At 48.0% G+C, this 26,609-nt stretch overlaps 1 protein-coding gene across 4 annotated transcripts; it reads right to left on the bottom strand.

Moving 5' to 3' along the window:
- On the bottom strand, positions 1-25,495 carry LOC139017284 (zinc finger protein 418-like). 4 transcript variants are annotated; one of them, XM_070425473.1, is made up of 5 exons: positions 25,316-25,495; positions 23,147-23,292; positions 10,371-10,426; positions 9,895-10,067; positions 1-2,722 (listed from the first exon to the last, which is right to left on the bottom strand). In XM_070425473.1, the coding sequence occupies exon 5, from the start codon at positions 2,664-2,666 to the stop codon at positions 753-755; it is 1,914 nt and encodes a 637-aa protein (XP_070281574.1). In that variant the 5' UTR covers positions 2,667-2,722; positions 9,895-10,067; positions 10,371-10,426; positions 23,147-23,292; positions 25,316-25,495; the 3' UTR covers positions 1-752. The 4 variants fall into 4 exon arrangements, with proteins under 4 accessions (XP_070281574.1, XP_070281575.1, XP_070281577.1 ...); XM_070425474.1 differs by lacking the exons at positions 9,895-10,067; positions 23,147-23,292; XM_070425476.1 differs by lacking the exons at positions 9,895-10,067; positions 23,147-23,292 and having other exon boundaries at positions 1-2,395.
- Positions 25,496-26,609: the final 1,114 nt, after the last annotated feature.

Raw genomic sequence — 26,609 nt, 5'->3', positions numbered from 1 at the left:
TTGTTTATTTTATTTTTTTCCAATATGAAAAACACTTATCCTACAAAGCAAAAAAGACACAAAATGAGTGAAATTCTAACCTGCATTGTTTCACTGTCCGTTTGTTAAAGAAACTTGCCAAAATTCATAGATTTGGCAGAACATATGCTCAGACATTTAAGCAAATATAGAGATAGCAAATGGACATCTGAAAAAAGGCTCACCATTAAGCCTTAGAAAAAATGCAACCAAACAAAAGTGATATAGCATGACAAAGTTACAAAAAAGTTTAAATAAAGGACTGACCAAACCTCTTCTAGGATGTGGAGGAATTAACTCTCTCATACACTGCTGGAAGAATGCAAAAATGTACAAGTGGCTTAAATCACAACTTCCTAATTTCTTTAAGTTAAACATTCTCCTCTCCTCTGACTTGAACATCGTATTATGAGTTATTGGTAAAAATAAATGAAACCTATCTCCATTTTAAGAATTATGCACAATCCCTATTTGGCCAGTGATTCTGTAGTAATTATGCTTTGCCCTAAACCCTACTATCCTATACCCAAGTGACCATCACCCATGGAATTACAGACATTAGGACACATGGCCCTTTGCAAGATCTTTTTAAATAATTCCTTCCAAACGTATAGGCACACCTGTAAAGTCTCTGATGACAACGAAAGTACTGGTTCTGGCAAAATATTTTCCACATTCACTGCAATCCTGAGCCCTTTCTCCTGTGAACTGTCTGATGAAGATGCAACTGACTGTTAAGGCCTTTCTCCAGTGTGAAGTCTCTGATGACCACGGAGGCTCCTCCTACAGGTAAAAGATTTCCCACACTGACTGCACTCATAAGGCCTTTCTCCGGTGTGCATTCTCTGATGAGAATGGAGGTTATCCTTACTGGTAAAAGATTTCCCACACTGACTGCACTCATAAGGCCTTTCTCCGGTGTGCATTCTCTGATGAGAACGGAGGCTACCCTTACTGGTAAAAGATTTCCCACACTGACTGCACTCATAAGGCCTTTCTCCAGTGTGAAGACTCTGATGACAACGGAGGCTCCTCCTACTTGTAAAAGATTTCCCACACTGACTGCACTCATAAGGCCTTTCTCCGGTGTGCATTCTCTGATGACGACTGAAGCTCCTCCTATGGGTAAAAGATTTCCCACACTGACTGCACTCATAAGGCCTTTCTCCAGTGTGAATTCTCTGATGACAATGGAGGTTACTCTTACAGGTAAAAGATTTTCCACACTGACTGCACTCATAAGGCCTTTCTCCAGTGTGAAATTTCTGATGATAACTCAACTCACAGTTCCTGACAAAAGATTTCCCACATTCACTGCACTCATAAAGCCTTTCTCCAGTGTGAATTCTCTGATGACAATGGAGCTTCGTCTTACTGGTAAAAGATTTACCACACTGACTGCACTCATAAGGCCTTTCTCCAGTGTGAAGTCTGTGATGATAACTGAGGCCTATCCGAGTGGTAAAAGATTCCCCACACAGACTGCACTTATAAGCTCTTTCTCCAGTGTGACATTTCTGATGATAACTCAGCTGATCGATCTTGACAAAAGATTTCCCACATTCATTGCACTTATAAGGCTTTTCCCCAGTGTGAAGTCTCTGATGATAACGGAGGCCTACACTAGTGGTTAAAGATTTCCCACACTGAATGCACTCATAAGACCTTTCTCCAGTGTGAAGTTTCTGATGATAACGAAGAGCAGAGATTCTGGTATAATGTTTTCCACATTCACCACACTCATATGGCTTTTCTCCAGTGTGAACTTTCTGGTGTTGAATGAGGTTTGAACTTTGTCTAAAGGATTTCCCACAGTCAACACATTCATATGGCCTTTCTCCAGTGTGAACTCTCTGGTGTTCCACGAGCTTTGAACGGGGGCTAAAGAATTTCCCACATTCGCCACACTCATGACGCTTTTCTTTAGAATGAACTCGCTGGTGACGAATAAGGGTGGAGTGTTGTTTATAGCATTTCCCACATTCACTGCACTCGTATGGACTTTCTCCTGTGTGCAATTTCTGATGATAATGGAGATCAGAGATTTTTGTAAAAGATTTTTCACATTCACGGCACACAAAACACTGTAGTCCATTACAGACACCATGGTCCTGAGCAAGCGTCTGGTTGCAGCCAATGGTTTTCTGGCTGAAATGAAACTGCTTTGCACATGCCCCACACTTCAATAGTTTCAGGCTGTGTTGTGTTCCCTGCTGCTCAACCAAGTGGAAAATGTCTCTCAGGACTGGCCCACAACACTCACAGGGGTGGCTCTTCTGGGAGGACACAGCTCCATTGGGGTTCTTTGCCTGTGACACTGTCCCAGAAACATGCTGTTCACTAGGTGCCTCCACATCCTCTGCTCCACAGCAGCAACCTAGAGAGGATATGAGTTCAAAGTTCTCCAGCATCACTTCGAGGAACAGGTGTCTCTGAGCCTCATCAAGGAGGCACCATTCCTCCTTAGAGAAGTGCACAGCAACATCCTCAAAGGTCACATGAAAATCAGCTGGGGGCCTCAGTGGGTTGAACGTGGTGAGGATGGCAGAAGTGGAGGCAGCCAGGGGCACAGTGGTCACTGTTCCAGGCGCAGAACTCGTCACCAGGGAGGCTGGTTGGGGGGGACCAGGACTCTTGCGCCTTCTCATTTTTGCATCTCCACCAAGACGTAGTGTTCAGGATGCTCTGACCCACTTAGGTGATCCTGAGAGAAGAGGAAATGCCCATCACAAAGAGAAAACTGGAAGTCAACTATTGACTTTATTAATACCTAGGCATATGCACTTGACAGGAGTCAAACCTAGGATCCTTCAGTCCACAGGCCAACACTCTTTCACTGACCCAACTAGCTAGGGACAATTGTTGACTTTAAAAAGGGCAAACAACTGAAAAACCAAGATGGCGGCGTAGGGAGCGGACCTGTGTGTGCTGCTCTCTCACAGAATCATTGAAACTATCAACTATGAAGTAAACAACCGCCACTCAGAACCATGGGGAAGTTGGCCCAGTGGGAGATCTACAACTGGAAGAAAAGAAAGAAGCGCAGTGAGACTGAGTGGGAGCTGCGGAGGCACCAAAACCAGAGGTACGCAGTCACACGCCACGCGGGCTGCAAATGGATTCTCGGTTTTTTACGAACCCTCGAATCCTCTGGGCTTGCTCGGGGCGGGTCTCTGAGGCCCCAGATCCCACAGGGAGAGGCGGCCACGGCCTTGCAGTGGTCGGAGAGCGAGGGAAGCTCTGACACGCGGCTGCTCGCCGGCACCGAGGGACAGGAGGTCCTGGTGTCCCGGGGAGGCGAGGGGCGCGGAGACGCCGCCATCGCTATTGCCGCCATCGCTATTTCCTCCACGCTGGCGACTCCCTGTGACCCCGCCCTACCCTCAGGGCTGTGCCAGAGGCACAAGAGGGAATGACTGTGCTTTTACAAACTCTCAAATCCACTGAGCTGGTTCGGGCGGGTCTCTGAGGCCCCAGGCCCCAAGGCGAGAGACGGCACGGCCTTCCAGCGGTCAGAAAGCGAGGGAGGCTCTGGCGCTCGGCTGCTCGCCGGCACTGGGGGACGCAAAGTCCTGGAGTCCTGGATAGGCAAGGGGCCGCTGAGTCTCCGCCCCGGCGACTCCCTGTGACCCCGCCCTACGCAATTTACATTCCCATCTGGCTGTGCCAGACTCACAAGTAGAAACGCCTTTGCTTTTGCAAACTTTCAAATCCACTGAGCTGGTCCAGGCGGGATCATGAAGCACCAGACCCTACGGGGAGAGGCAGCACGGCCTTGCAGCCATCAGAAAGCGAGGGAGACTGTTGCACAGCTGCTCGCCGGCACTGGGGGACACAAAGCCCTGGCAGAGAGTCAAGGGGCCGCGGAGACTCAGCCAGTACTATTTGCTCCGCCATGGCGACTCCCTGAGTCTCAGCCCTAATCAATTTACATCCCCATCCAAGCTGTGCCAGGTGCACAAAAAGACCCACCTGCGCTTTTGCAGCCTATCCCAACAAATTGCAGACTTCAACTGCTCGCAGCCATGAGAGACACACTCAAGAAGCAGACCCAGGAGAACCAGGATGGCGGCATAAGGAAGAGACCTGTGTGTGCTACCTCACACAACAACATCGAAACTACCAAATATCAGACAAACACCTATCATACAGAACCATGGGAAAGTTGGCCCAGTGGAAGCTCTACAACTGGAAGGAGAGAAAGAACATTGAGACTGAGTAGGATGTGACACCAAGTACAGAGCCCAACCCAACAAACTGCAGATTTCAACTCCTCGCATAGAAAGAAGTGCACTGAGACTGAGTAGGATGTGCAGAGGCACCAAGTACAGAGCCCATCCCAGCAGGCTGCAGATTTCAGCTCCTTGCATCTGGGAGGGACGCAATCGGGGGGCAGAGTCGGGTCCGGGGCCGGCCAGGGCTGGGCCTGACTCGGCCGGCACTGTGGAACTGCTGTACCAGCAAGCGCACAAACATGCCCACTGGTCCCAGTCTCTTGTGGGGCGCTGGGGGACAGCAGACAGGCAGTGCGTGCACTTGGTGGAGGGCAGGAGTGCTGGATGTTCAACCACCAGGAACGCCTGGAGATTTTGTCTAGTGGGGAGCCGCCGGCAGGGGACAGAGGGCCAAACTTCCTGTTTCCCCGGTAAGGCTGGGATGGCCCCGGTGAGGTCGGGATGGCCCCGGTGAGGTTGCAACGGTCCCGGTGTGGTAGGGACGACCCCGGTCAGGTCGAAACAGCCCCGGTGCGGTAGGGACGACCCCGGTGAGGTTGAAACAGCCCCCGTGAGGTAGGGACGACCCCAGTCAGGTCGAAACGGCCCCGGTGTGGTAGGGACGACCCCGGTGAGGTTGAAACAGCCCCCGTGAGGTAGGGACGACCCTGGTCAGGTCGAAACGGCCCCGGTGTGGTAGGGACAACCCCGGTCAGGTTGAAACGGCCCCCGTGAGGTAGGGACGACCCCGGTGAGGTTGAAACGGCCCCCGTGAGGTAGGGACGACCCTGGTCAGGTCGAAACGGCCCCGGTGTGGTAGGGACGACCCCGGTGAGGTTGAAACAGCCCCCGTGAGGTAGGGACGACCCTGGTCAGGTCGAAACGGCCCCGGAGTGGTAGGGACGGCCCCGGTGAGGTTGAAACAGCCCCCGTGAGGTAGGGACGACCCCGGTCAGGTCGAAACGGCCCCGGTGTGGTAGGGACAACCCCGGTCAGGTTGAAACGGCCCCCGTGAGGTAGGGACGACCCCGGTGAGGTTGAAACGGCCCCCGTGAGGTAGCGACAGCCCCGGTTAGGTTGAAACGGCCCTGGTGATGCTCAGACGGCCTTGGTGAGGTTGAGACTACTCCAGTGAGGTTGGGACAAATAAATGGGACCAGTATGGACTGATGAACAGGGGTAGATACAGAAGCAGAGCAACATTGAACAGAATGTTAAACTACAGTGGGAAGCCTGGGGAGGGTGGGGGGGGGGGATTAAGAGACCAACTGAAGGACTGATATGCATGCATATAAGATTAACCAATGGACACAAGACACGGGGCGGGGGGTAGGGGCCGGGGGAATGTCAAGGGGGGGAAAAAAGGAGACATATGTAATACTCTTTGTAATACTTTAAGAAATAAAAATTATTAAAATTAAAAAAAAAAAAAAAAAAAAAAAAGGGCAAACAACTGCCCTAACTGGTTTGGCTCAGTGGATAGAGCATTGGTCTGCGGCCTGAAGGGTTCCAGGCTCGATTCTAGTTAAGGGCATATTCCGTGGTTTTGGGCACATCCCCAGCAGGGTGTGTTCCAGAGGCAGCTGATTGATGTTTCTCTCTCATCAATGTTTCTAACTCTCTATCCCACTCTCTTCCTCTCTGTAAAAAATCAATAAAATGTATTGTTTTTAAAAAAGGGCAAACAACTGCACTGGAAAGCACTTGTATGAGCAAGCGTAGTGTAAAAAGAGTCAGTTCATCCATGTCCTAAAGTACACTTGTTGCCTGGGTTTTGAAGTAATTTGGATGAGATAAACAAACTCATGTGTTTGGGCAAAGAAATACAAGAGAATTGCTATTGATTTCAGATTAAACGGTGTCTGGAGAAGATGGACCTTCTCACAAAAGTAACCACAGAGAGACATAAAATTAGTTTGAGAGAAACATATTTTTTTCTAGGATAAAAGTTTTTGAAATGGATAAAAAAGAAGCAGTAACAAAAATGACATTCATAACATTAAAGAAACACTAACTGTAAGGGAAAACCACCAAAGTAAAAATGAAAATTAAATATATCATGTTTAGCTAAAAGTAAAAATCTGAAATTGCTGAGTTCAACAGTGGCCAGAATTGGCAGATCTCAGGAAGGCCCATGGATCCACATGTCCCCATTTCCTCTGGCTCTTAGTGCAACATCTGTCAGCTGTCAGAGCACTGGCTCACTCCAAAAAGACTTCCCCGAGCCTCAGCAACAGATGAAGAGAAACCGTTACCATGGCAATGGAGATAATTTTGTGACAACACAAAGTCCTATCCTACCTAGAGAAGCTAAGACTCTGAGAGAATTCTTGCTCTAGATGTCCCCCATCTCCAGAGCAGAGAGACCTATACGACCCATGACATAATTGAAGGGGTTTTTTCCTCACATACCTTCCCACATTTATTGTCAACAGCCTCCTTCCAAATGTAGACTTATTGTCTGCACAAAATGGTAGTGCTTAATATGGAAAGTAAAACTCTGGAAACTTAATTTTGAAAAAAAATACTAAGGGATAGGTACATGGGAACACCCATTGGCACATCCTCAACAGGAAGAGAAAGAACTTCAGCTGAAACCGGTTTGGTTCAGTGGATAGAGCGTTGGCCTGCGGGTCAAGGGTCCCAGGTTCGATTCCGGTCAAGGGCATGTACCTGGGTTGCGGGCACATCCCCAGTGGGGGATGTGCAGGAGGCGGCTAATCGATGTTTCTCTCTCATTGATGTTTCTGACTCTCTATCTCTCTCCCTTCCTCTCTGTAAAAAAATCAATAAAATATATTTTTTTAAAAAAAATCTTTAAAAAAAAAAAAAAACTTCAGAGGGAATGGGAAAGGTAAGGGTAAGAGTAAAGGGAAGGGGAAGGGGAAGGGATATTGATGTGAGAGAGAAATATTGATTGGTTGCCCTCTGTACACACCCCATCCAGGGATTGAACCCACAGACTACTTTTGGTGCACAGGATGACACTCTAACCCAGCAGTCGCCAACCTTTCTGACCTCACGGACCACCAGTAGTCCATGGACCACTGGTTGGCAACTGCTGCTCTAACCAGTTGAGCCACCTGGACAGGGCCTACAGTATAATGTTAAAAAAAAGAATACACTTTTCACTTTGAAATAGTTCAACGTACACAAGACATTGCAAAAATAGTATAGAGAGTTCCCTGGGCGTTTATACAGTTTCTCCACAGGTGATCATTCCCACCATCAGGAAGCACGCTAGTTCCATCACCACCAAGAAATTCCGGAGGAGAAACCAAGATGTCAGCATATGTAAACACCGGAAATTGCTGCCTCATGTAGTCACTTCAAAAATACAACTAAAAGATAAAGCGGATATCATCCAGAACCTCAGGAAGGCTGGCTTAGTAGAAATTCTAGAACTCGAATGAAAGAGTAAAGCACATTGAGACTCAGAGGAGGTGTGGAAGTAAAGTGCAGAGGTACTGAGGCACATGCAGAAAGGGCTGGCAGCTGAGGACACGGTTGTCTTTTCAATTGGGAGGGAGTCTCAAGCTCCTGACTGCTCTGGACTGCAGTTCTGGGTGAGTCTCAGGGGACCCAGACTCAATACGGGGAGAAACTGGACAGTCTGGCTCCGGGCAGAACTTGAGGGCGACTTCCTCTCAGAGGTGCTTGCAGCGATTACCTGGACACTGAGACATGGGGCCTCTTAGGGTAGGACGGGAGAGTAACCATAGCTGCTTGCTCCGCCCTGTTGATCCCAAGACCCCACACCACCCAAGCTGTTGCAGAGACTTCTGCATATGAAAGGCCTGGCCCTTTGCAATCTGAAAATTACCTAACAAACTGCAGCTGAATCAGAGCAACCCAGAACATTCAAAAAAGGCCCAATACCCCATAGCAGCTTGCACTGCTTCACAGCTGGGCCTCATCTGGGCACCTCCAAACCCAAACAAAGAAGAGTAATCTCTCCATAGGTCCTGCTGGGTAGCCTCAGGCAGAGGCTAGATTAGCACCTCCTTAGGGGTCCAAGAGCCAGTGTACCCAGTGGTCAGCGTGGAACCATCCAGATTGTGGCTCCTCCGATCCATGGGGGACACATTCAGGGGGCAGACTCAGTGAGCACCAGGGCCCCACTGAGGCGGGTTCTGCCCCAGAGGGGTGTCTCCAGCTCCGGGGTTCTCCCACTGCAGACAAGGCTGATTCTCGTAGCCAATTGGCCTGGGGGTCAGTTACTCAAAGTGATGCCTGCAACAGTCAAGGCTTGACTACAACAAGACTGTGCACAAAGCCAAAAAGGGGTGCACCAAGGGTGTCCTCCTCTGGTAATTGGGGAGGCTGAGCCACTGGGCCCTTTAGGACACCTAGCACACAAAGCCACTCTACCAACACAGGGAAGCATAAAAAATGCGGAGACAAAGAAACAGGTCACAAATGACAGAAATGGAGGAAAACAAAATCCTGGATATAAAGTACAAAACCACACTTTTAAGGTTTTTCAAGAATTATCTAGAAACCACCAATAAATTTAGTGAGACCCTAAGGAAATCTGGAGAGATCCTCCAGGTTACGAAAAATAATCAACTAAAAATTAAGCATACACTGACTGAAATAAAGGATATTATGCAGAGTTCCAAGAGGAGACTAGAAGATCGCAAGAATCAAGTCAAAGATTTGAAATACGAAGAAGCAAAAAAACACCCAACCAGAAAAGCAAAATGAAAAACGAATTCAAAACTACAAAGATAGCGAAAGGAGCGTCTGGGACAACTTTAAGTGCACCAGCATCCGAATTATAGGGGTGCCAGAAGAAGAGAGAGAGCGAGATATCAAAAACCTATTTGAAGAAATAATGACAGAAAACTTCCCCTACCTGGTGAAAGAAATAGACTTACAAGTCCAGTAAGCGCAGAGAACCCCAAACAAAAGGAATCCAAAGAGGACCACACCAAGAAACATCATAATTAAAATGCCAAGAGCAAAAAAACAAAGAGAGAATCTTAAAAGCAGCAAGAGAAAGAAAGTCAGTTACCTCCAAGGGAGTACCCATAGGACTGTCAGCTGATTTCTCAACAGAGACTATGCAGGCCAGAAGGGAGTGGCAGGAAATTTTCAAAGTGATGAATGCCAAGAACCTACAACCAAGATTACTTTACCCAGCAAAGCTATCATTCAGAATTGAAGGTCCGATAAAGAGCTTCACAGATAAGGAAAAGCTAAAGGAGTTCATCACCACTAAACCAGTATTATATGAGATGCTGAAAGGTATCCTTTTAGAAGAGGAAGAAGAAAAAGGTAAAGATACAAATTATGACCAACAAATACATATCTATCAACAAGTGAATCTAAAAATTAAGTGAATAAATAATCTGATGAACAAAATAAACTGGTGAATATAATAGAATCAGGGGCATAGAAAAGGAGTGCACTGACTATTTTCGTGGGGGGGAGGGGAAGGAGTGTGGGGGGTGCAGGAAGAGACTGGACAAAAATCCTGCACCTATGGATGAGAACAGTGGGTGGCGGGAGTAAGGGCAGAGGGTGGGGTGGGAACTGCGTGGAGGGGAGCTATGGGGGAAAAAAGAGGAACAACTGTAATAATCTGAACAATGAAGATTAAAAAATGTATATAATGGAAACAAAAAAAAGAAAAAAAGAACTTCACATGTGCACTTACTCAGACTACAAACTCCACCATTAAGAGTGGGACTGACTCTACCCAGTTTTCCTGGGGCTGTTCAGGAATGCTAGTATGCCTCCTGGGAAACCTCTTAGTCCTGGGAAATCTTGGAAAATTGCCACTGGAGCTGCACAGGTCTCAGTGAGGACCAGGGAAAGTAACTGGATAAACTGCAGACGAAAAAAAATAGTAGGTTCAGGCAGTAACTCGGTTCTCCCGGCTCCAGGGGATGGTAATTTCCATTAAACTAAGTGGTGACAACATAGAAATCTGAGAATGATGAGGAGAGTCCAGCTGGAGAGATCCAAGCTTCAGGCAGGGAAATCGAGACATCTTCATGCCCAGGATGTGATTTTCTTAGGTGGGATGTCATCCTGACCGGTGGGAGGGAGCAGAGGCCACTGTTACATATTCCTCTACTCGGGCCTGGACATATTTCTGAGCTTAAATCTGAAGTATGGACTAGAACTCACCTGAGGAGTGTCTCATGGATCTTCTTGGGGAAGAAGAGCAGCTGGAGCTCAGTTACCTTGAAGGAAGCACAGAGAAAAATATTAACGTGAATACTTCTTCCAAATTAGAACAAGGGAAATGTTTTTATTGCATGAAAAGGTCAATTTCTTTGTCCTCTTATTCACTGCAGTAATTTCAACTGTATACTCTGTGACATCTTTTTAAAAATTTTAATACTAGTGGCCTGGTGCTCGAAATTCCAGCACATTAAAAAAGAATTAATTACAGGAAATATTTTAATATTACTATTTGCCCTTTCTCTATAATTGAAGTGTCAGAGATGAAAGAAAATTAGTAAAATGTATATGAAAATCTTCCTCTTGTCAGTATGGGATGTGCCGTGGGACTCAGAGTCAAATCCCAGCCCACCGCTTGCTCCTTGAAATTGCACAAGACCCAGATCAGCCTGCACCACCCCTGTCCAGCCTTGCCAGGAGGGGTGCTCAGCCTCAGGTCTCCCAGTGCATGCCAAGTGGGGGTGGAGCCTTAGGTCCTCAGGCCTGGGACAGGGGTGTGCCTTGAGGTCCCCCGTCAAGCCCCGCTGGGTAGGGGGGCTTGGCCTGAGGTTCCCTGGCATGGTGCCAGGGCTGGGGGGAGTGGCCCGAGGTCTCCCATCAAGCTCTGCCAGGTGGGGGTGGCAGCCTGGGGTTCCCTGGCCCAATGCCTGGGTGGAGCGGAGCTCCTTGAGGTCCCCTGTCAATCCCCACCAGGTTGGAGACATGGCCTGCGATCTCCCGTCAAATCCCACAGGGCGGGGGATGCAGCCTCAGGTCCCTGCTGATTGCTGGTTAAGTCTCATTATGGGAACTTAGCCTCTGCTTGGGTGCAGACATTTTGTTACAGAAACACCTGCCACTATTATGGGCACCAAAATATTTGTGATGCTCCTTTTGCATATTCCCTCTTCATTAAATAAGATATTTGTATTGATTTCAGAGAGGAAAGGAGAGGGAGGGAGAGATAGAAATATCAATGATGAGAGAGAATCATGATCGGCTTGCCTCCGGCACACCCTCTACTGGGGGACAAGCCCGCAACCTGAACATGTGTCCTTGACTGGAATTGAACCGGGACCCTCCAGTCTGCAGGCTGACCCTCTATCCACTGAGCTAAACCAGGTTGATTTCAGAGAGGAAAGGAAAGGGAGGGAGAGATAGAAATATCAATGATGAGACAGAATCATTGTTCAGCTGCCTTTTGCAAGCCCCACAGTGGGGATTGAGCCGGCAACCCAGGAATGTGTCCTGACTGAGAATCAAACTGTGACCTCCTGGTTCACAGGTTGATGCTCAACCACTGAGCCATGCTGGTTGGGCTGCACAACTGATTAGCTTACCAACTGTTGCTTTCAACTTAGTGGCTGGGAATGTTGCCCTGATCATGCAGGGCTTAGGAACTGACAAACACCTCAAGTGGAAACTGCACATTGAATCTAGAGCTCATTCCTGTAAGGTTCCCACTTCCATTTCAAATCTCAGACTCCATGGCTGTGGGGACCCAATATAAGATTAAAAGCCAGAAACAAGTCCCAGCTTAGAGGACACAGTCCTCTTAGCATAATCAGGCTTCACCTTATAGGGCTCCCTAGATCTTACCTGTGAAGCTAATGGGCTGATGGCAGTGCAACAAGAACAAAAACAAGTGAAACTCACCAGAACAGTGTAAACAAGTGAAACTCACAAGAATAGTGTAACTTTGGTAACCACCACCTTGTTTACCTTTGACTATAAAAATAAAGGCTCAGTTTGCCTCAGGATCTTTCTCTGTGGCCTCAGCCATGCTGGGGTCCAACCCCAGCAGGTCCGGGGTTCCCCAAAGGTGTGGATGGAGTCAGCGAAGTAGGAATGACTGGGAGACAGCCTTCAGTTGATCAGCAGCCTAGTCAGGACCTCTAGCCAGGATCTCCAGGGAAGTTCTGGTTAGGATCTGATTAGCATCTGATGTTTACTGTCTTGTTACATCTGCATTTATACCAGTCGATTTTAATCCTGTCAATCTTTATTCCAAAGGTTAGGGCGGTTCTCATCTCCATTCCAGGGAGTAAAGATTATGTAGCTTAAGTGTGAGTATTTATAGTTAAAGTGATTAACTACACGCCTGGCACTTAGTTAAGGGGTTTTATCCCCTCCCTACCTTCAGGGAAAAATCCCTACCTGGGGAAACAACCTTTCTTGGAGAGGTGACCTTGGTTAAAACACATAGCACCAAGAAGGTGAGCAAACATATTAAGAAAAGTATGCCATATATGCCAGGTCCCTTGAAGTAGCAAGGATGGACCGGTTCCTGGCAAAGACTAAAGAGAGCTACAGAGTTCTGAACGCTGTCTCTGTGTAAAACATAATTCACCAACTCCGTCCACACCTTCCGGAATCTCTGGACCCCCGGGGCTGAACCCCAGCACATGGCATCTCTGAACTCCAACTTCCTTCTTCCCAGCCAACTGAAATGCCACAAGGCCTGGCCACCTCTTTCATCTCAGTCTCTGTTCCTTGCTCTATCAGTTAGTAAATGCCCTGGGGGGGGGGAAAGCACAGGTAAATGTGGGGCTTGCCTAGGTGCTCCCACATTCTCTCAGGCAATTTCCTTCAGGTTCTGTCTGACTTGATTTTTCTCTAATACCTTCAGGTGCTTTCAGTATTTTATTCAGCTTCTCTACAATATAAGCTACACCGTCACCCGCAGATGTGGAGGTTGGATGCACTTTATGCTCATCCACAAATGTCCTAAAGCTCCAAGGTACTGACGGTTTAGGTTTCATTCACTCCAGATTTCTGACTGTTTTCTTACCCGTTCCTTACATGCTGAGGAGCACAAGAGACTTGGTTGGAAAGTTTGTAAGGAGGACATTCTGATAAAAGGGAAGTGTGTGGGAGGCCTACTGCCCTGTTTACCAGAATGCGGGGAGACTGAGAGGAGTGTCGAAGGCGGTGCCCCTAATTGTTCCCTGATCTTTGCAAACAAGTCTGTGTACATGCAGACTCCCCGGTTTTTACTGGAATCCTTATGCTTAATCCCTGGATGCTCTTGCCAAGAGGACAGTGTAAACACATGTCTTCCCAAGGATCTAAACTAATCTAACATATAAAAGCCATGTGTTTGTTTTGGTTTAATCACTTAACCTTTGGAAATTCCAAGGGACTCATTCATGATTTTGGAAGCAGGTTAGGGGAGGACACTAAGCATACCTCTCCTCTATCACCTGTGTTTCCACGGCCACATCTAAAGCTTTCCGGGCTTCAGTGTAAGTGGGACATGATGTACCTACACACCGCTCTCAGCCAAATCCAGTGCCTACGCTGGGGGAGGGACCATGGCATGGAAAGATTACTGAATGTGTTTGGAGGAAGGGACTGTGACAGAAAAATTACAGAAAATCAATGAAACCAAGAGCTGGTTCTATGAAAGGATAAACAAGATTGACAAACCTCTAGCCAGGCTCACCAAGAAGCAAAGAAAGAGGAACCAAATAGCCTGCAAGCAGTACACAGGCGGCCAACTGTTAGCTATCTCTCAACAGAGACCAAAACCTGATGGGCACCTGCCCTCTTGGCAGCTAGGCACCCTTTACTTTTGGGGGTCACCCCACATAGTTCCCTTCCAGGACAGCCAACATACATTCAAACCTGCAAAAGAATCAAAGGTCAATATAACATATCAATACAATGAAACATAATACTGGCATCATAGCCGCTTCAGGCAGCCAAATCCTACTAAAGTCTATTCTTGATCTTCCTATGAATTGTCCTTGTCTTTTTGGAGCCATGTCCATGAAGATGCAGGTATCATCTAAGTCTATTACACAGTATTGTGGGGGCTCCCGGCAGCAGGAGTGATCGCGAGCAATGTTACCAGCATCAGGCAGGTCGAGCACGCCGTAGCTTGAGCTTGAGTGGGTTGCATTGATCTCGATCGATGCTGCATTTGGTGACGAAGTCTTCCCAGATCACGGATGGGTCCGCTGACCGGACGTGAGTGTGATGGACCCAGGTCGCGACACCGTTTACCTTGAGAGCGGTGGGCGTTGTCAGCACCACGGTGTAGGGACCCTTCCAACGTGGCTCGAGGGTCTCCTGGTGGTGCCTTCTGTCGTAGACCCAATCTCCTGGTCTGTGCTGATGAGGAAGAGTTGGGGTTGGGCTGGTCTCGTACAGATTCTAGGGCCCGTTGCCTTCCTTTCACAGGCAGGGGGAAGGGCCCATGAAATCTCTTCCCTGAGGAACTGTGAGCCCCACCCTTAAATGTCCCAATCAGACTAGAAAAGCCACAAATACCTTTTAAATCTACCCCAGAATTCCAAAATCCTAACCCAGCACAGAATATCACATAGCCCCAACAAACAAAGAGACAGAGATGTTTACTAGTTAGGTGGGCCGATTCCACCTCTGACAGAGAGCAAGCGCCCTTGGGGAAAGATCCCAGTGGCCGCTCAGGGCATTTTGCTATCGGTCAGAGCACTCAGCCTCAAAGAAATCAAGCCTGTGGTTTGTTTGTTTTTTTTAGACACAAACAGAAATTTCAGTAGCTAAACAATTTTCAATAAAGACAGATAACATTTCCCATTAAAAACTTTGAATCACCACAGGAGAAAACAAAACAAAACAGGAATAAACAAAAACACTTTTACACAGGCGCATGCCACATTTACAGCACAAAATACCAACAGATAACCTAGTTTGATTAACATATTATCTAGAGCCCGTGGGCAACCTGGGTTAAACTTAGGCATGTTATCTAAATTACAGTCCTGGGTCTCCATAACACTGAGTTGATAAGTTAACTGGAGCCCTCTGATCCTGGGACAGCTGCGCTGTCCCTCCCAGGCAAAGGAAAAATGTGCCCTCTAAGCCCAGCATGAAACCACAGTTTCTACCTGAAATAATCGTACTTTACTTTAGAAATTGGATTACTGCTATTAGTCCCTTTTAAAGACTTTGACATATTAAATAAATCCGAGAGGCAAGCACACTTCCTGCCCCATAAAACTCCGCCTTAAAGCTCCACCCTTGACTAAATCAGAGGGAGGGGCCTTTGCTGTTTCAAGATGGCGGCCACCAGGGGAGCGGCAAGTCATGTGGCTGACATGGCGGCTGCCAAGTCATGCAGCCCAAAATGGTGGCTGTCTACACTGTTTTTTTGCAAAGCAGGACCAATAAGCAAAGGCATTTAGTTACCACAATTACACAATTTTTCCCAATTCAATCTGAACCTTAAACTTTTAGCTGGCAAGTCAAAATATTCAGCATTTCTCAATCAGTAACATCTTTAAGAATAAACTTTAAAAATGCAAGACATACTTATCCAACAGATTTAATTCTGTCCTCTAGATTTTTCATGAGGCAAATTAGAGTAAACTTTACTTTTTACTTTCAAGCGGCTCTGGAAAACCACATTTGAGCCTTGCAAAACAGGTTCTGGCCTACCTGGTCTTTTCAGACGTAAATTGACCACATTCTTTAAGATTTTGCTACAGGCAGGAGGCGACTATCCCCTTCCTCCATTAAGATCAACCTTTAAAAACTGTTCTTTATTATGGAAATGCCAATCCTGCTGCTAAAATCTAGCTGGCATCTTTTTTGGGGGGTGGGGGGTGGGGGGGGGGGGTAAATGATCAGTCTTGGGCTCCATCCTGCACATCTGCAAAGAGACTCTAGCTCAAAACTCTATCCAAAATCGGACAGTGCGCGCATTAGTTTTAAGGCAGCTTTTCTCTCTACACGTGCACAGAAATCCCAGATGCATTTACTTGGGGAGGGGGTGACCTATTTTCACAGATCCTCACTCAGACACCCGCCTGACCAAAATCGTGGAGCCACACAAAGGAGGGGAGAGGGCAGGCCCCCTCCCGCCACACTCACACACTTTCACCAGACATTCACTCAGAGTTTAAACAATAACAACTTCCCAACTCCTGAGGGAGCTCTACAGCCTCCCCCAATCTCCTTGAAATGATCAATCACAATACCCAAAGGAGCAGTCCGAGTCCATCCCATAACATCCATCCAGTAAGTCCACAGAAAACAGAAAAACAGAGACACAGACAAAGAGAGGGCCCCCCAAAACAGCCTTCCAACTCCATGGAAGCAACTAGACGATGGCCTTACGCCAAACTGGCGGGAGCGACCCGCCTTGTCTCAGATTGAGGGGGTTCCTACAGACCTTCCAACTCCGCAGAAGCAAAACTACACCCCTCCAGATGGAGGGTCGAGGCGTCCCCCGACTCCTCCCGCCCTTGATCCCTGTGTGCGTCCCCTTAGATGATTGTTGGTGATTACAGATTTCAGAAGTGAGCTCACACAGGACAGATACAGAACAAGTCCCTGAACAGAGGCAGTAGAAAACTGCCTAGGAATGCTTCTCTTCTACCTTTTTTTTTAAAAGATAGGCCAGATTCGAACTCTTAGCCAGTCCGAGTTTTGAAGGTGAGTACCATCTAGAAGCCATTCCTCCAGATACAGGACAAGTCCCTTAGAGATAACATATATCACACAGAACAGAATACACAACACACAGACACTTACCGTGGCCAGTCAGACTCTTTGAACTGGGAGGTCCCTGGATGGTCTTGGGAATCCCGGATGAGCCCCCAAATGTTATGCCCAGATTTCAGGATCCCCAAGAAACCACATCAGGGAGCCAGCCAGTCCGATACAAAAGCATAAGAGTCTGTATTCAAGCTAGCTCGGCTCCCCCACCTTGCCGACGCAGCGGCAGGAAGCAGAGAGAGATAACTCTGTGTGGAGATGGGTTTTATAGTGGGGGTTGGAGTAAGGGGAGGAGAAAGGACTGTGCTCTGCCGATTGGCCAGGCGCAAGTCGGTGTCTTGTTCCTGGGTGTGGCTAGCAGAGGCTTAGACTTCCGGGAAGAAGCTCCTTGCCAAGCACATGGCCAAAGGTAAGATGGAGGGCGTAGCACTTACCCTGGGGCAAGATGGAGGGCCTAGCCCTCGCCCTTTCACCAACATCATACTCAATGGACAAAAACTAACACCATTTCCCCTAAGAACAGGAACAAGAAAGGGATGCCCTCTCACCACTCCTGTTCGACATAGTACTGGAAGTATTAGCCATTGCAATTAGACAAGAAGAAGAAATAAAAGGCATCCAAATTGGAAAAGAATAAGTAAAACTGTACTTATTTGCAGATGACATGATATTGTACATAGAAGACCCTAAAGACTCCATAAATAAACTACTAGACTTAATAAATGAATTTGGCAATGTAGCAGGATACAAAATTAATGCCAAGAAATCTATTGCATTTCTATACACCAATTGTGAACTTATAGAAAGAGAGATTAGAAAAACAATCCCATTTACCATCGCACCAAAAAATTAAGATACTTAGGAATAAGCTTAACTACAGAGGTAAAAGACCTCCACTCAGAAAATTACAGGACGTTAAAAAAAGAGATAGAGGAAGACATAAACAGATGGAAGAACATACCATGTTCTTGGATTGGTAGAATCAACATCATTAAAATGTCCATACTACCCAAAGCAATCTATAAATTCAACCCACTTCCCATTAAAATACCAATGGCATATTTCACAGACCTAGAACAAACTCTCCAAAAATTCATCTGGAATAAAAAAAGACCCCGAATAGCTCCAGCGATCCTGAGAAAGAACAAAGTAGGTGGGATTTCAATACCAGACTGCCGGAAGCCGGTCCATCCTTGCTGCTTGACACAGTTGCTGCAGGAAAGAAACATCTGCACAGCATATGTTTCAAGGGACCTGGCATATATAGCATACTGTTCTTAATATGTTTGCTCCCTTTAGCGCCATGTGTTTTAACCAAGGTCACCTCTCTGAGAAAGGTTGTTTCCCCAGGTGGGGATCTTTCCCTGAGGTTAGGGAGGGGATACAACCCCTTAATTAAGTGCCAGGTGGGTAGTTAAGCTACATAATCTTTACTCCCTGGAATGGAGATAAGAAACGCCCTAACCTTTGTAATAGAAATTGACAGGATTAAAATCGGCTGGTATAAATACGGATGTAACAAGACAATAAACATCAGATCCTCATCAGCTCCTCATCAGATCCTAACCAGAACCTAGCCAGAGAACATGGCAAAAGATCCTGGACAGAACCTGGCTACAGAACTTCACTGGAGAACCTAGACAGAACATGGCAAAAGAACCTGGATAGAACCTGGCTGAAGAACCTGGTGACTGAACCTGGCTGGAGAACCTGGAGAACCTAGCTGGAGAACCTAGCGAGAGAACATGGCACCAGAACTTGGTTGGAGATCCTGACCAGAGCTTGGTTGGAGTTCCTAACCAGAACTTCGCTGGAGATCCTGGAGGGAGAACCTCGCTATGCTGATGAACTGAAACCAGTTTCCATGTCATTCCTTCTTCGCCGACTCCGTCCACACCTTTGGGGATCCCTGGACCCGTTGGGGTTGGACCCCAGCACCAGACATCAAGATGTATTACAAAGCAACTGTTCTCAAAACTGCCTGGTACTGGCACAAGAACAGACATATAGATCAATGGAATAGAATAGAGAGTCCAGAAATCAACCCGAACCAATATGCTCAATTAATATTTGACAAAGGAGGCAATTACATACAATGGAGTCAAGATAGTCTCTTCAATAAATGGTGTTGGGAAAATTGGACAGATACATGCAAGAAAATGAAACTAGATCACCAACTTACACCATACACAAAAATAAACTCAAAATGGGTAAAGCACGTAAACATAAGACGGGAAACCATAAAAATACTAGAAGAATCAAAAGGCAACAAAATCTCAGACATATGCCGAAGCAACTTCTTCACCAATACAGCTCCTAGGGCATTGGAAACTAAAGGGAAAATAAACAAGTGGGACTACATCAAAATAAAAAGCTTCTGCACAGCAAAAGAAACCATCAACAAAACAACAAGAAAGCCCACTGCATGGGAGAACATATTTGCCAATGTTATCACCGATAAGGGTTCAATCTCCAACATTTATAGGGAACTCATACAACTTAACAAAAGGAAGATAAACAATCCAATACAAAAATGGGCAAAGGACCTAAATAGACACTTTTCGAAAGAGGACATTCAGAAAGCCAAGAGACATATGAAAACATGCTCAAAGTCACTAATCATCCGAGAGATGCAAATCAAAACAACAATGAGGTACCATCTCACACCTGTCAGAATGGCTATCATCAACAAATCCACAAAGGACAAGTGCTGGAGAGGATGTGGAGAAAAAGGAACACTCGTGCACTGCTGGTGGGAATGCAGAGTGCTGCAGCCACTATGGAAGACAGTATGGAGCAGGCGTCCTCAAACTGCGGCCCGCTGAAAACAGTTATCCGGCCCGCCGGGTTTTTTTGCCGCCGCTGCCTGTCCTGCTTAGCTGCCAACCCGTCCTGGGCCCGCAGTGCACATGTGTGGAATGTCTGAGGGACAGTGAACTGGCCCCCTGTTTAAAAAGTTTGAGGACCTCTGGTATGGAGTTTCCTCAAAAAACTAAAAATGGAACTCCCATTTGACCCTGAGATCCCACTTCTGCTAATATATCCCAAGAAAACAGAAACACCAATCAGAAAGGATATATGCACCCCTATGTTCATTGCAGCACAATTCACCATAGCTAAGATCTGGAAACAGCCTAAGTGCCCATCAGTGGATGAATGGATTAGAAAACTGTGGTATATCTACAGGATGGAATACTATGCTGCTGTAAAAAAGAAGGAACTCTTACCATTTGCAACAGCATGGATGGAACTGGAGAGCATTATGCTAAATGAAATAAGCCAGTCAATGAAGGAAAAAGACCACATGATCTTACTCATTTATGGATAATAAAGACCATTATAAACTTATGAACAAAAATAGATACAGAGGCAGAACAGCCTCAAAGAGACTGTCAAACCACAGTGGGAAGGCCGGAAAGTGTTGGGGGGCAAGAGAGAGGGGATAAGAGATCAACCGAAGGACTTGTATGCATGCATGTAAGCATAACCAATGGGGGGTAGGGGAAGCCAGGGGATTGTCAAGGGCGGGGGGGAAAAAAAGGAGACATATGTAATACTCTTTGTAATACCTTAATCAACAAAACAATAAAAAAAAAAATTCGGTCCCAAATGCCCCATTACTCCAAGAGCTGCAACAGAAAGTACCTGGAAGTATGGGCAAAGAGTAACCCCCCAGGATTGGCGGTCCACAGAGCCCCAATTGTGATATAACTCTCCAGCACAGCAATTCCACTACTGGTTAAGCAATATCCAATGAGCCAAAAGACCCGAAGAGGCATCACAGTCCACATAAAAAGACTGAGAAACTAAACTGGACTAAAACTGAAACTAAGGCTTTTCAAGATCTTAAACAAGCCTTAGTCAGCACACCAACGTTAGAGCTGCTAGACCTTACAAAGCCATTTCAGTTACATGTGGCAGAAGCTCAGGGAATAGCAAAGGGGGTGTTAACCCAATCCCTGGGACCATGGAAAAGGCCTGTGGCCTACTCATCCAAGCGGCTAGACCCCATGGCTGCAGGGTGGCCAGGCTGTTTAAGAGCAGTAGCAGCTACAGCTACATTAGTAAAGGAAGCCTCAAAGCTAACATTTGGCCAAAATCTCCAAGTAGTTGAGACCTTGTTAAGGAGCCGCCCCCCCCCCCACTCCCCCCCGCCAGAGAGATGGATGTCCAACGCCTGCATTACCCAGTACCAGGTGTTACTACTAGATCCACCACGAGTCAGCTTCCTGAAAACAGCTGCCTTGAACCCGGCCACACTCCTCCCTGACGAGGAGGCAGAGGTCCCTTTGCATGACTGTAAGGAGACACTGACTGCCATCGCTTCCCTCCACGAGGACCTTGTGGACCAGACCCTGTAGAATCCAGATGAGACCCTCTACACGGGGGCGGGGGCTACAGTGGTAAAGAGGTCTCCTGACCTCAGGAGTAAAGGACATTAAAAATGCTCCTGAGATACTTAACCTCCTGGGAGCCATATGGGGGCCAAAAGAAGTGACAATAATTCATTGCCGAGTGTACCAGAAGGGTCCAAGGAAGTGGCTAAAAGACCAGTAGGGCCCCTAGAGGTTCCCGTAGCCCTGCCAGTGAGAAGGCTCCCAGAGAAGCCTACTCATCTGCCAGAGAAGCAGAGGCTAGCTGAGAAACTAAGGGCCCGGGAAGGAGAGGCTGGATGGCTAATTCTGCCAGATGGGAGGCCTATAGTGCCAGAAGCCCTGGGTTAGACCATTGCTTCCCAGACCCACCAGAGTACCCACCTGGGGGGAACGAAGCTATCAGAACTGCTGGGAAGAGAATTTTACATTCCAGGGCTCCAGAAAATATCCCAAGACTTGGCCAGAAGGTGCCAAATATGTGCCGAGGTGAACCAAGGGCCCCCTTTGTGGCCGTGCCGGGGCAGCGATTCCCAGGTCAGAACCCCGGAGAACACTGGGAAGTGGACTTCACTGAGATACCAGGAGGACGAGGAGGATATAAGTACCTGCTGGTTTTTGTTGATACCTTCTCTGGCTGGCCTGAGGCATACCCAACCAAGGCAGAGACAGAACAGGTAGTAGTTAGGAAACTCCTCACTGAAATTGTCCCCCGGTTTGGCCTGCCGCTATATATGGGGTCCAACAATGGTCCAGAGTTTATCGCCAAAGTTACACAACCCATAGTTAAGGCCCTGAGAGTAACTTGGAAATGACATTGTGTTTATAGACCACAGAGTTCTGGACAGGTAGAGAGGATGAATCGGACCTTAAAGGAAACATTAACTAAATTAAAATTAGAGACTGGCAAAAACTGGGTAACTGTCCTTCCTTTCGCTTTCCTCAGAGCTAGGTGTACCCTGTATAAGAAAGGACTCACCCCTTTTGAAATTATGTTTGGCAGGCCGCCACCTCTTCTTCCCCGCCTAAGGGAGAAAGAAATTGCCTGGCTGTCTACCCGAAATTTGCTTAAGTCCTTACAGGCTTTGCAGAGCAGCGCCACATCGGCACGAGTGGTGAGAGCTGTACGAGAGGAGGATGCACCGAGAACCAGTCCAACGCAGCCTGCCTTCTCTCCGGGTGACCTCATCTGGGTGAAACGCCACGACCCTGGCAGCCTGGAACCCTAGATGGGATGGACCCTACCAGGTGGTGCTGAGCACTCCAACCGCCATCAAAGTTGCAGGAAAAAGGATCCTGTGTAGGATCCATCCTACACAGGTTAAGAAGGTGAACGACAGCGTCGAGGGATGGCGGGTCCAGAGGACTGGAGACCCGTTAAAGGTCAGACTCACTTGGTGTTCATCCTGACTCCTCTCATCTGCATGCATCCAGGATTGGGAAATCCCCATTCAGCCAAGAATTACTCTTGGGAGGACACACGTACTATTGATGGGACTGTTATAGGCTCTCTTGTAGGAGTAGGGGCGCCTGTCATCCCGACAGATCTCTGCAAACTGTTTGGAAAAAACTGGGGAAATTCCCATGGCCAAACCATATCGACCAGGTATGGCTGGGGGACCAACCCTGGGTCACTGGAATCAAGAGTCATGGGTGCGGAAACTTGACCCTAGAACAAAGATTATGGCACACTGAACATTATGTCTGCCCCTGGGAAGGGGGTAATGACTGTGGAGGAGAGGACGACTTCTATTGTGCCTCTTGGGGCTGCGAGACTCTAGCCCTATGGAAAAAACCTCCCACATCTGACCAGAGAGGTTCGACCTGGGACCCCAAAGAAGAACTGCACTGTCGGAGATTGCAACCCCGTCATCCTCATACCTCTTGCTTGGTGGAATGACCAATGGGAAGGGGGAAAAACGTGGGGGCTAAGACTCCATGTCAACGGCCGAGACCCTGGCCAGCTCTTCATCATTCAGCGCCGGACTGTTCCCCGGTGGCTCAACCAGATTGGCCCCTTGCGTCCCCTAGACAAACAAAAGAAGCCGAGCTTGCCACAGCACCCAGCCCCAGCAAAACCTCCTGGTTCCCCTGAGTCACAAAAGCCTGAGAACCCCAGCCCCGCTCCACCTGCAGCCACAACCTCGCCAGCCATTGGGAACCTACAACAGCTTTTAGGAGCAGGCGCGGGAAGACCAAACCAGCAGCTGCTGGGAACTCTGGACTTAATGTTTTCTTTCCTGAATCGCACCTCCCCAAACCTGACCGCTGATTGCTGGCTGTGCCTTAACCCTGAACCCCCTTATTATGTTGGGATAGGGGCGGAGGCCCAGCTTGGCAAGGATGCCTCTGCCATCAGGAACCTTTCGGCAGAAAGTCTGCCGGACGGACTGTGTATGTGGGGACACAAACAACCACGACTCACTCTTGGAGACCTCCTGAACCCAGGGACTTGTGTGTACCCTAGGAACTACCCCCCCTTAGCAGTTCTACTTATACAGATCTATGTAATTCATCTATTATACTTCCAAAGAATTATACAGGAGAGACCCCCACCTACTTAGTAGCTCCGGAGGGGACTTGGTGGGCATGTACAACTGGTATAACCCCTTGCATCTTCTCTCCAGTCCTCCAGCATTCGACGAACCCTAGACTATGCATTCTAACTCATATCCTCCTGCAGGTGTACTACTATTCGGGAGAAGGGGGCCGAGAACATTTAAACCTCGAGCCCAAGAGGGTTAGAAGGGCCCCCATCCTAGTCCCCCTTCTTATGGGAATAGGACTAGCAGGATCCACGGCCATCGGAACAGCCACCCTAGCAACTGGCCACCAAAATTATAAAGAGTTAAGCTGGCAGATAAAGATTTAAGTACTTTTGAGAAATCTGTTAGCCAACTGGAGGACTCCCTCAGTTCACTTGCAGAGGTGGTGTTGCAAAACAGAAGAGGCCTAGATCTGCTTTTCCTAAAGCAGGGAGGCCTCTGTCTGGCCCTTGGGGAAACTTGCTGTTTCTATACCAACCAATCGGGGGTCATCAGGGGAAGCCTTAGTCAGCTGCGAAAACGGCTGGCCGACCCGAGAAGAGGCAAGAAGGGCAGAGGGAAATTGGTATGAGGATTTATTTTCCTGGTCCCCCTGGCTAACTACCCTGCTCTCCGCACTGGCAGGACCAGTCATTATACTCCTCCTAGGGCTAATATTTGGCCCCTGCATTGCCAGATGCCTCCTCAACTTCATACAAAATCAAATACAGGCTGTAAAGTTAATGGTTTTACACACCCAATACTCCAGAATCTTAGAGGAGGACACTGAATCAAAGATTTGATTCGGACATAAGACCAGAAGGGAATGAGCTAGAGTGAGGGACTGAGCCATGGAAGGCTTACAAAATGTTACAGAATGTGCTAACGGAAGGAAATGAAACATGAGAAACTGAATGTGCTGGGAGGGGGGACTGACATATGGAGAGGGATTGTGTCAGGTAATGAAGAAGGATTGTGTAAGGGTTAGAGACCATGGAAGAAAAATAGGTAGACTGTCTTAGAAAAACAATGTGTTATGATAGGCTCCAGCCAGGTGTGACTCTGTTTACCTCCCCTTTGTACTTATGAACTTTTTATGAACTTCTAATGAAATGCTTTGTAACTGGTTTTTTCTTTTTTTCTAACACTGTGTGATTTTGCTATAAAGTATCATACGGCACCCTTGGTCTCTGCCACATGTTTCAAACCTTCCCAGAGGGGGAGGGTGCGGGCTGTGGTCAGCTGGCCAGCTTAATAAAGGCTCTTAAATTTAAATTCTAAGTCGGTGGTCTATCTCGCTGATTGAACCCATAACAGTGCCCTCATTTGGTTCTTCGTGTTCCGCAAGGCATCGCAGTGGCATTTAACGCAGGGGGCACTCCGCTCGGGCGGAGACTTGCTTCCCTTGGTCTTCAGAACACTGTTTCTCCGGCCCTTCCCTTCCCTTCCCTCTCTGCTTTTCCTCCCCGTCCCTAGTTGCCCAGTGCCCGTCTGGGGAGCTCCCTCCCGGGCCCGCCAGACTCACCTGCCACACTTCCACTTCGCGTTTCCCTTTGTGTCCCGCAAGGAAAGGCCGCCGGCGCTCCTCGGGCTCCCTCCGGACCGGCTCCGGGGGGACGGGTCTAGCCCTGAACTTCTGAGGGGCCCGCGGCCGCCTCGCAGACGGTGAACAGCGGACAGACGGGTCCAGCTCGCACCAACTCCACCAGCCGGGCGCGCGCCTCCATCACCGGAAGCTCCGTCCTGGAGGCCCGCCCTCGTGGGCGGGGCTACTTCGTCTCCCCGCGTTACAGACAAAGCCCGACCCCGCGGTCCAGGCTGCTGTAGGCGCTCGGCCGGACCCTGGGGCTGTGGGGACCGGAAGGGAAGCCCGGGTTGTGGGATCACGGCCTCGGGGGGCGGTGCTACCCCGTCCTGCCTGGTCAGAGGCCGCGCAGGGAGCCCTGTTCTGTGCAGTGAGTGCTGGTGGTCTGGGGTGTTGTTGTTAGAAATGCTCCTAAAAGGCGCCACGGGAACTTGAGAATCGCTCGGTAAGGCCAAGGTACTTCTCCGAAAGCGTGCAAGGCCAACAGGAAAATGTGCCCAGCCGAGCACACCGAAGGGGAAGCCCGTCCTCCACGTCGCTGACTCATGGTTCACCCCCTCCCCCTCTGATTGGCTTAAGGGCGTGGCTTCCCAATCTGGCTCGAATCATGAATTCCAGGTCCAATGGAGTACCAGGAAATGGGGCTTAACTTAGTACAAGGAAGTGGAACAATAGCAACAAAGTTGATGTAAGGCTCTATAAGAAGGAAGTGAAGTTAGTAATGTTAACGGAAAAAACATTGAGAGAATTTTAGTGAGTTTGAGCCAAACTCTCCACATATGCCAGGAAGCAGAACCTCAACACACTGAGATACTGCTCCCGAGAATGGAGGGGTTCCATTTTTATTTATACATTTGCAATCAAAGGAGGGACGTAGGTGGGTTACATGGAATTCATTGCTGATTGATGAAGCAGGAGGGATAAAGCAAAGCAGGGGAAACCCCTGGGATTGGATAAAAAGTAAAATGATGGACACATACTTAGGTGGGTGCAGGATCAATTCACATGATAATGAAGGAATTGGGGTATCTGTCCTGGCGCCCAGCACATTTGGTTGTACACAAGGGGCTCCAGAAAAAGGGAAGTTATAAGTTACCCAGACATTTCAAGGGTATGTTATCATAGATGCAAAAAGACAGATAGGCTCAGTTAAGGTAAAGGTTGACCTTGTCAGTGAAGATACAGGCCTCCCCTGAGCTTGTCAAGTCAGCATGTGGCCCCTTTGGTCCACAGT

The sequence above is a fragment of the Myotis yumanensis genome, unplaced genomic scaffold (assembly GCF_028538775.1).
Source record: "Myotis yumanensis isolate MYYU_CA2020_CCGP unplaced genomic scaffold, mMyoYum1.0.hap1 SCAF_10, whole genome shotgun sequence".
Classification (NCBI taxonomy): domain Eukaryota; kingdom Metazoa; phylum Chordata; class Mammalia; order Chiroptera; family Vespertilionidae; genus Myotis; species Myotis yumanensis.
This window is presented reverse-complemented; position numbering and strand designations above follow the sequence as displayed.

Coding starts and splice junctions, on each gene's coding strand:
- LOC139017284 (XM_070425473.1), bottom strand. CDS start 2,666: ATGAGAAGGCGCAAGAGTCCTGGTCCCCCCCAACCAGCCTCCCTGGTG.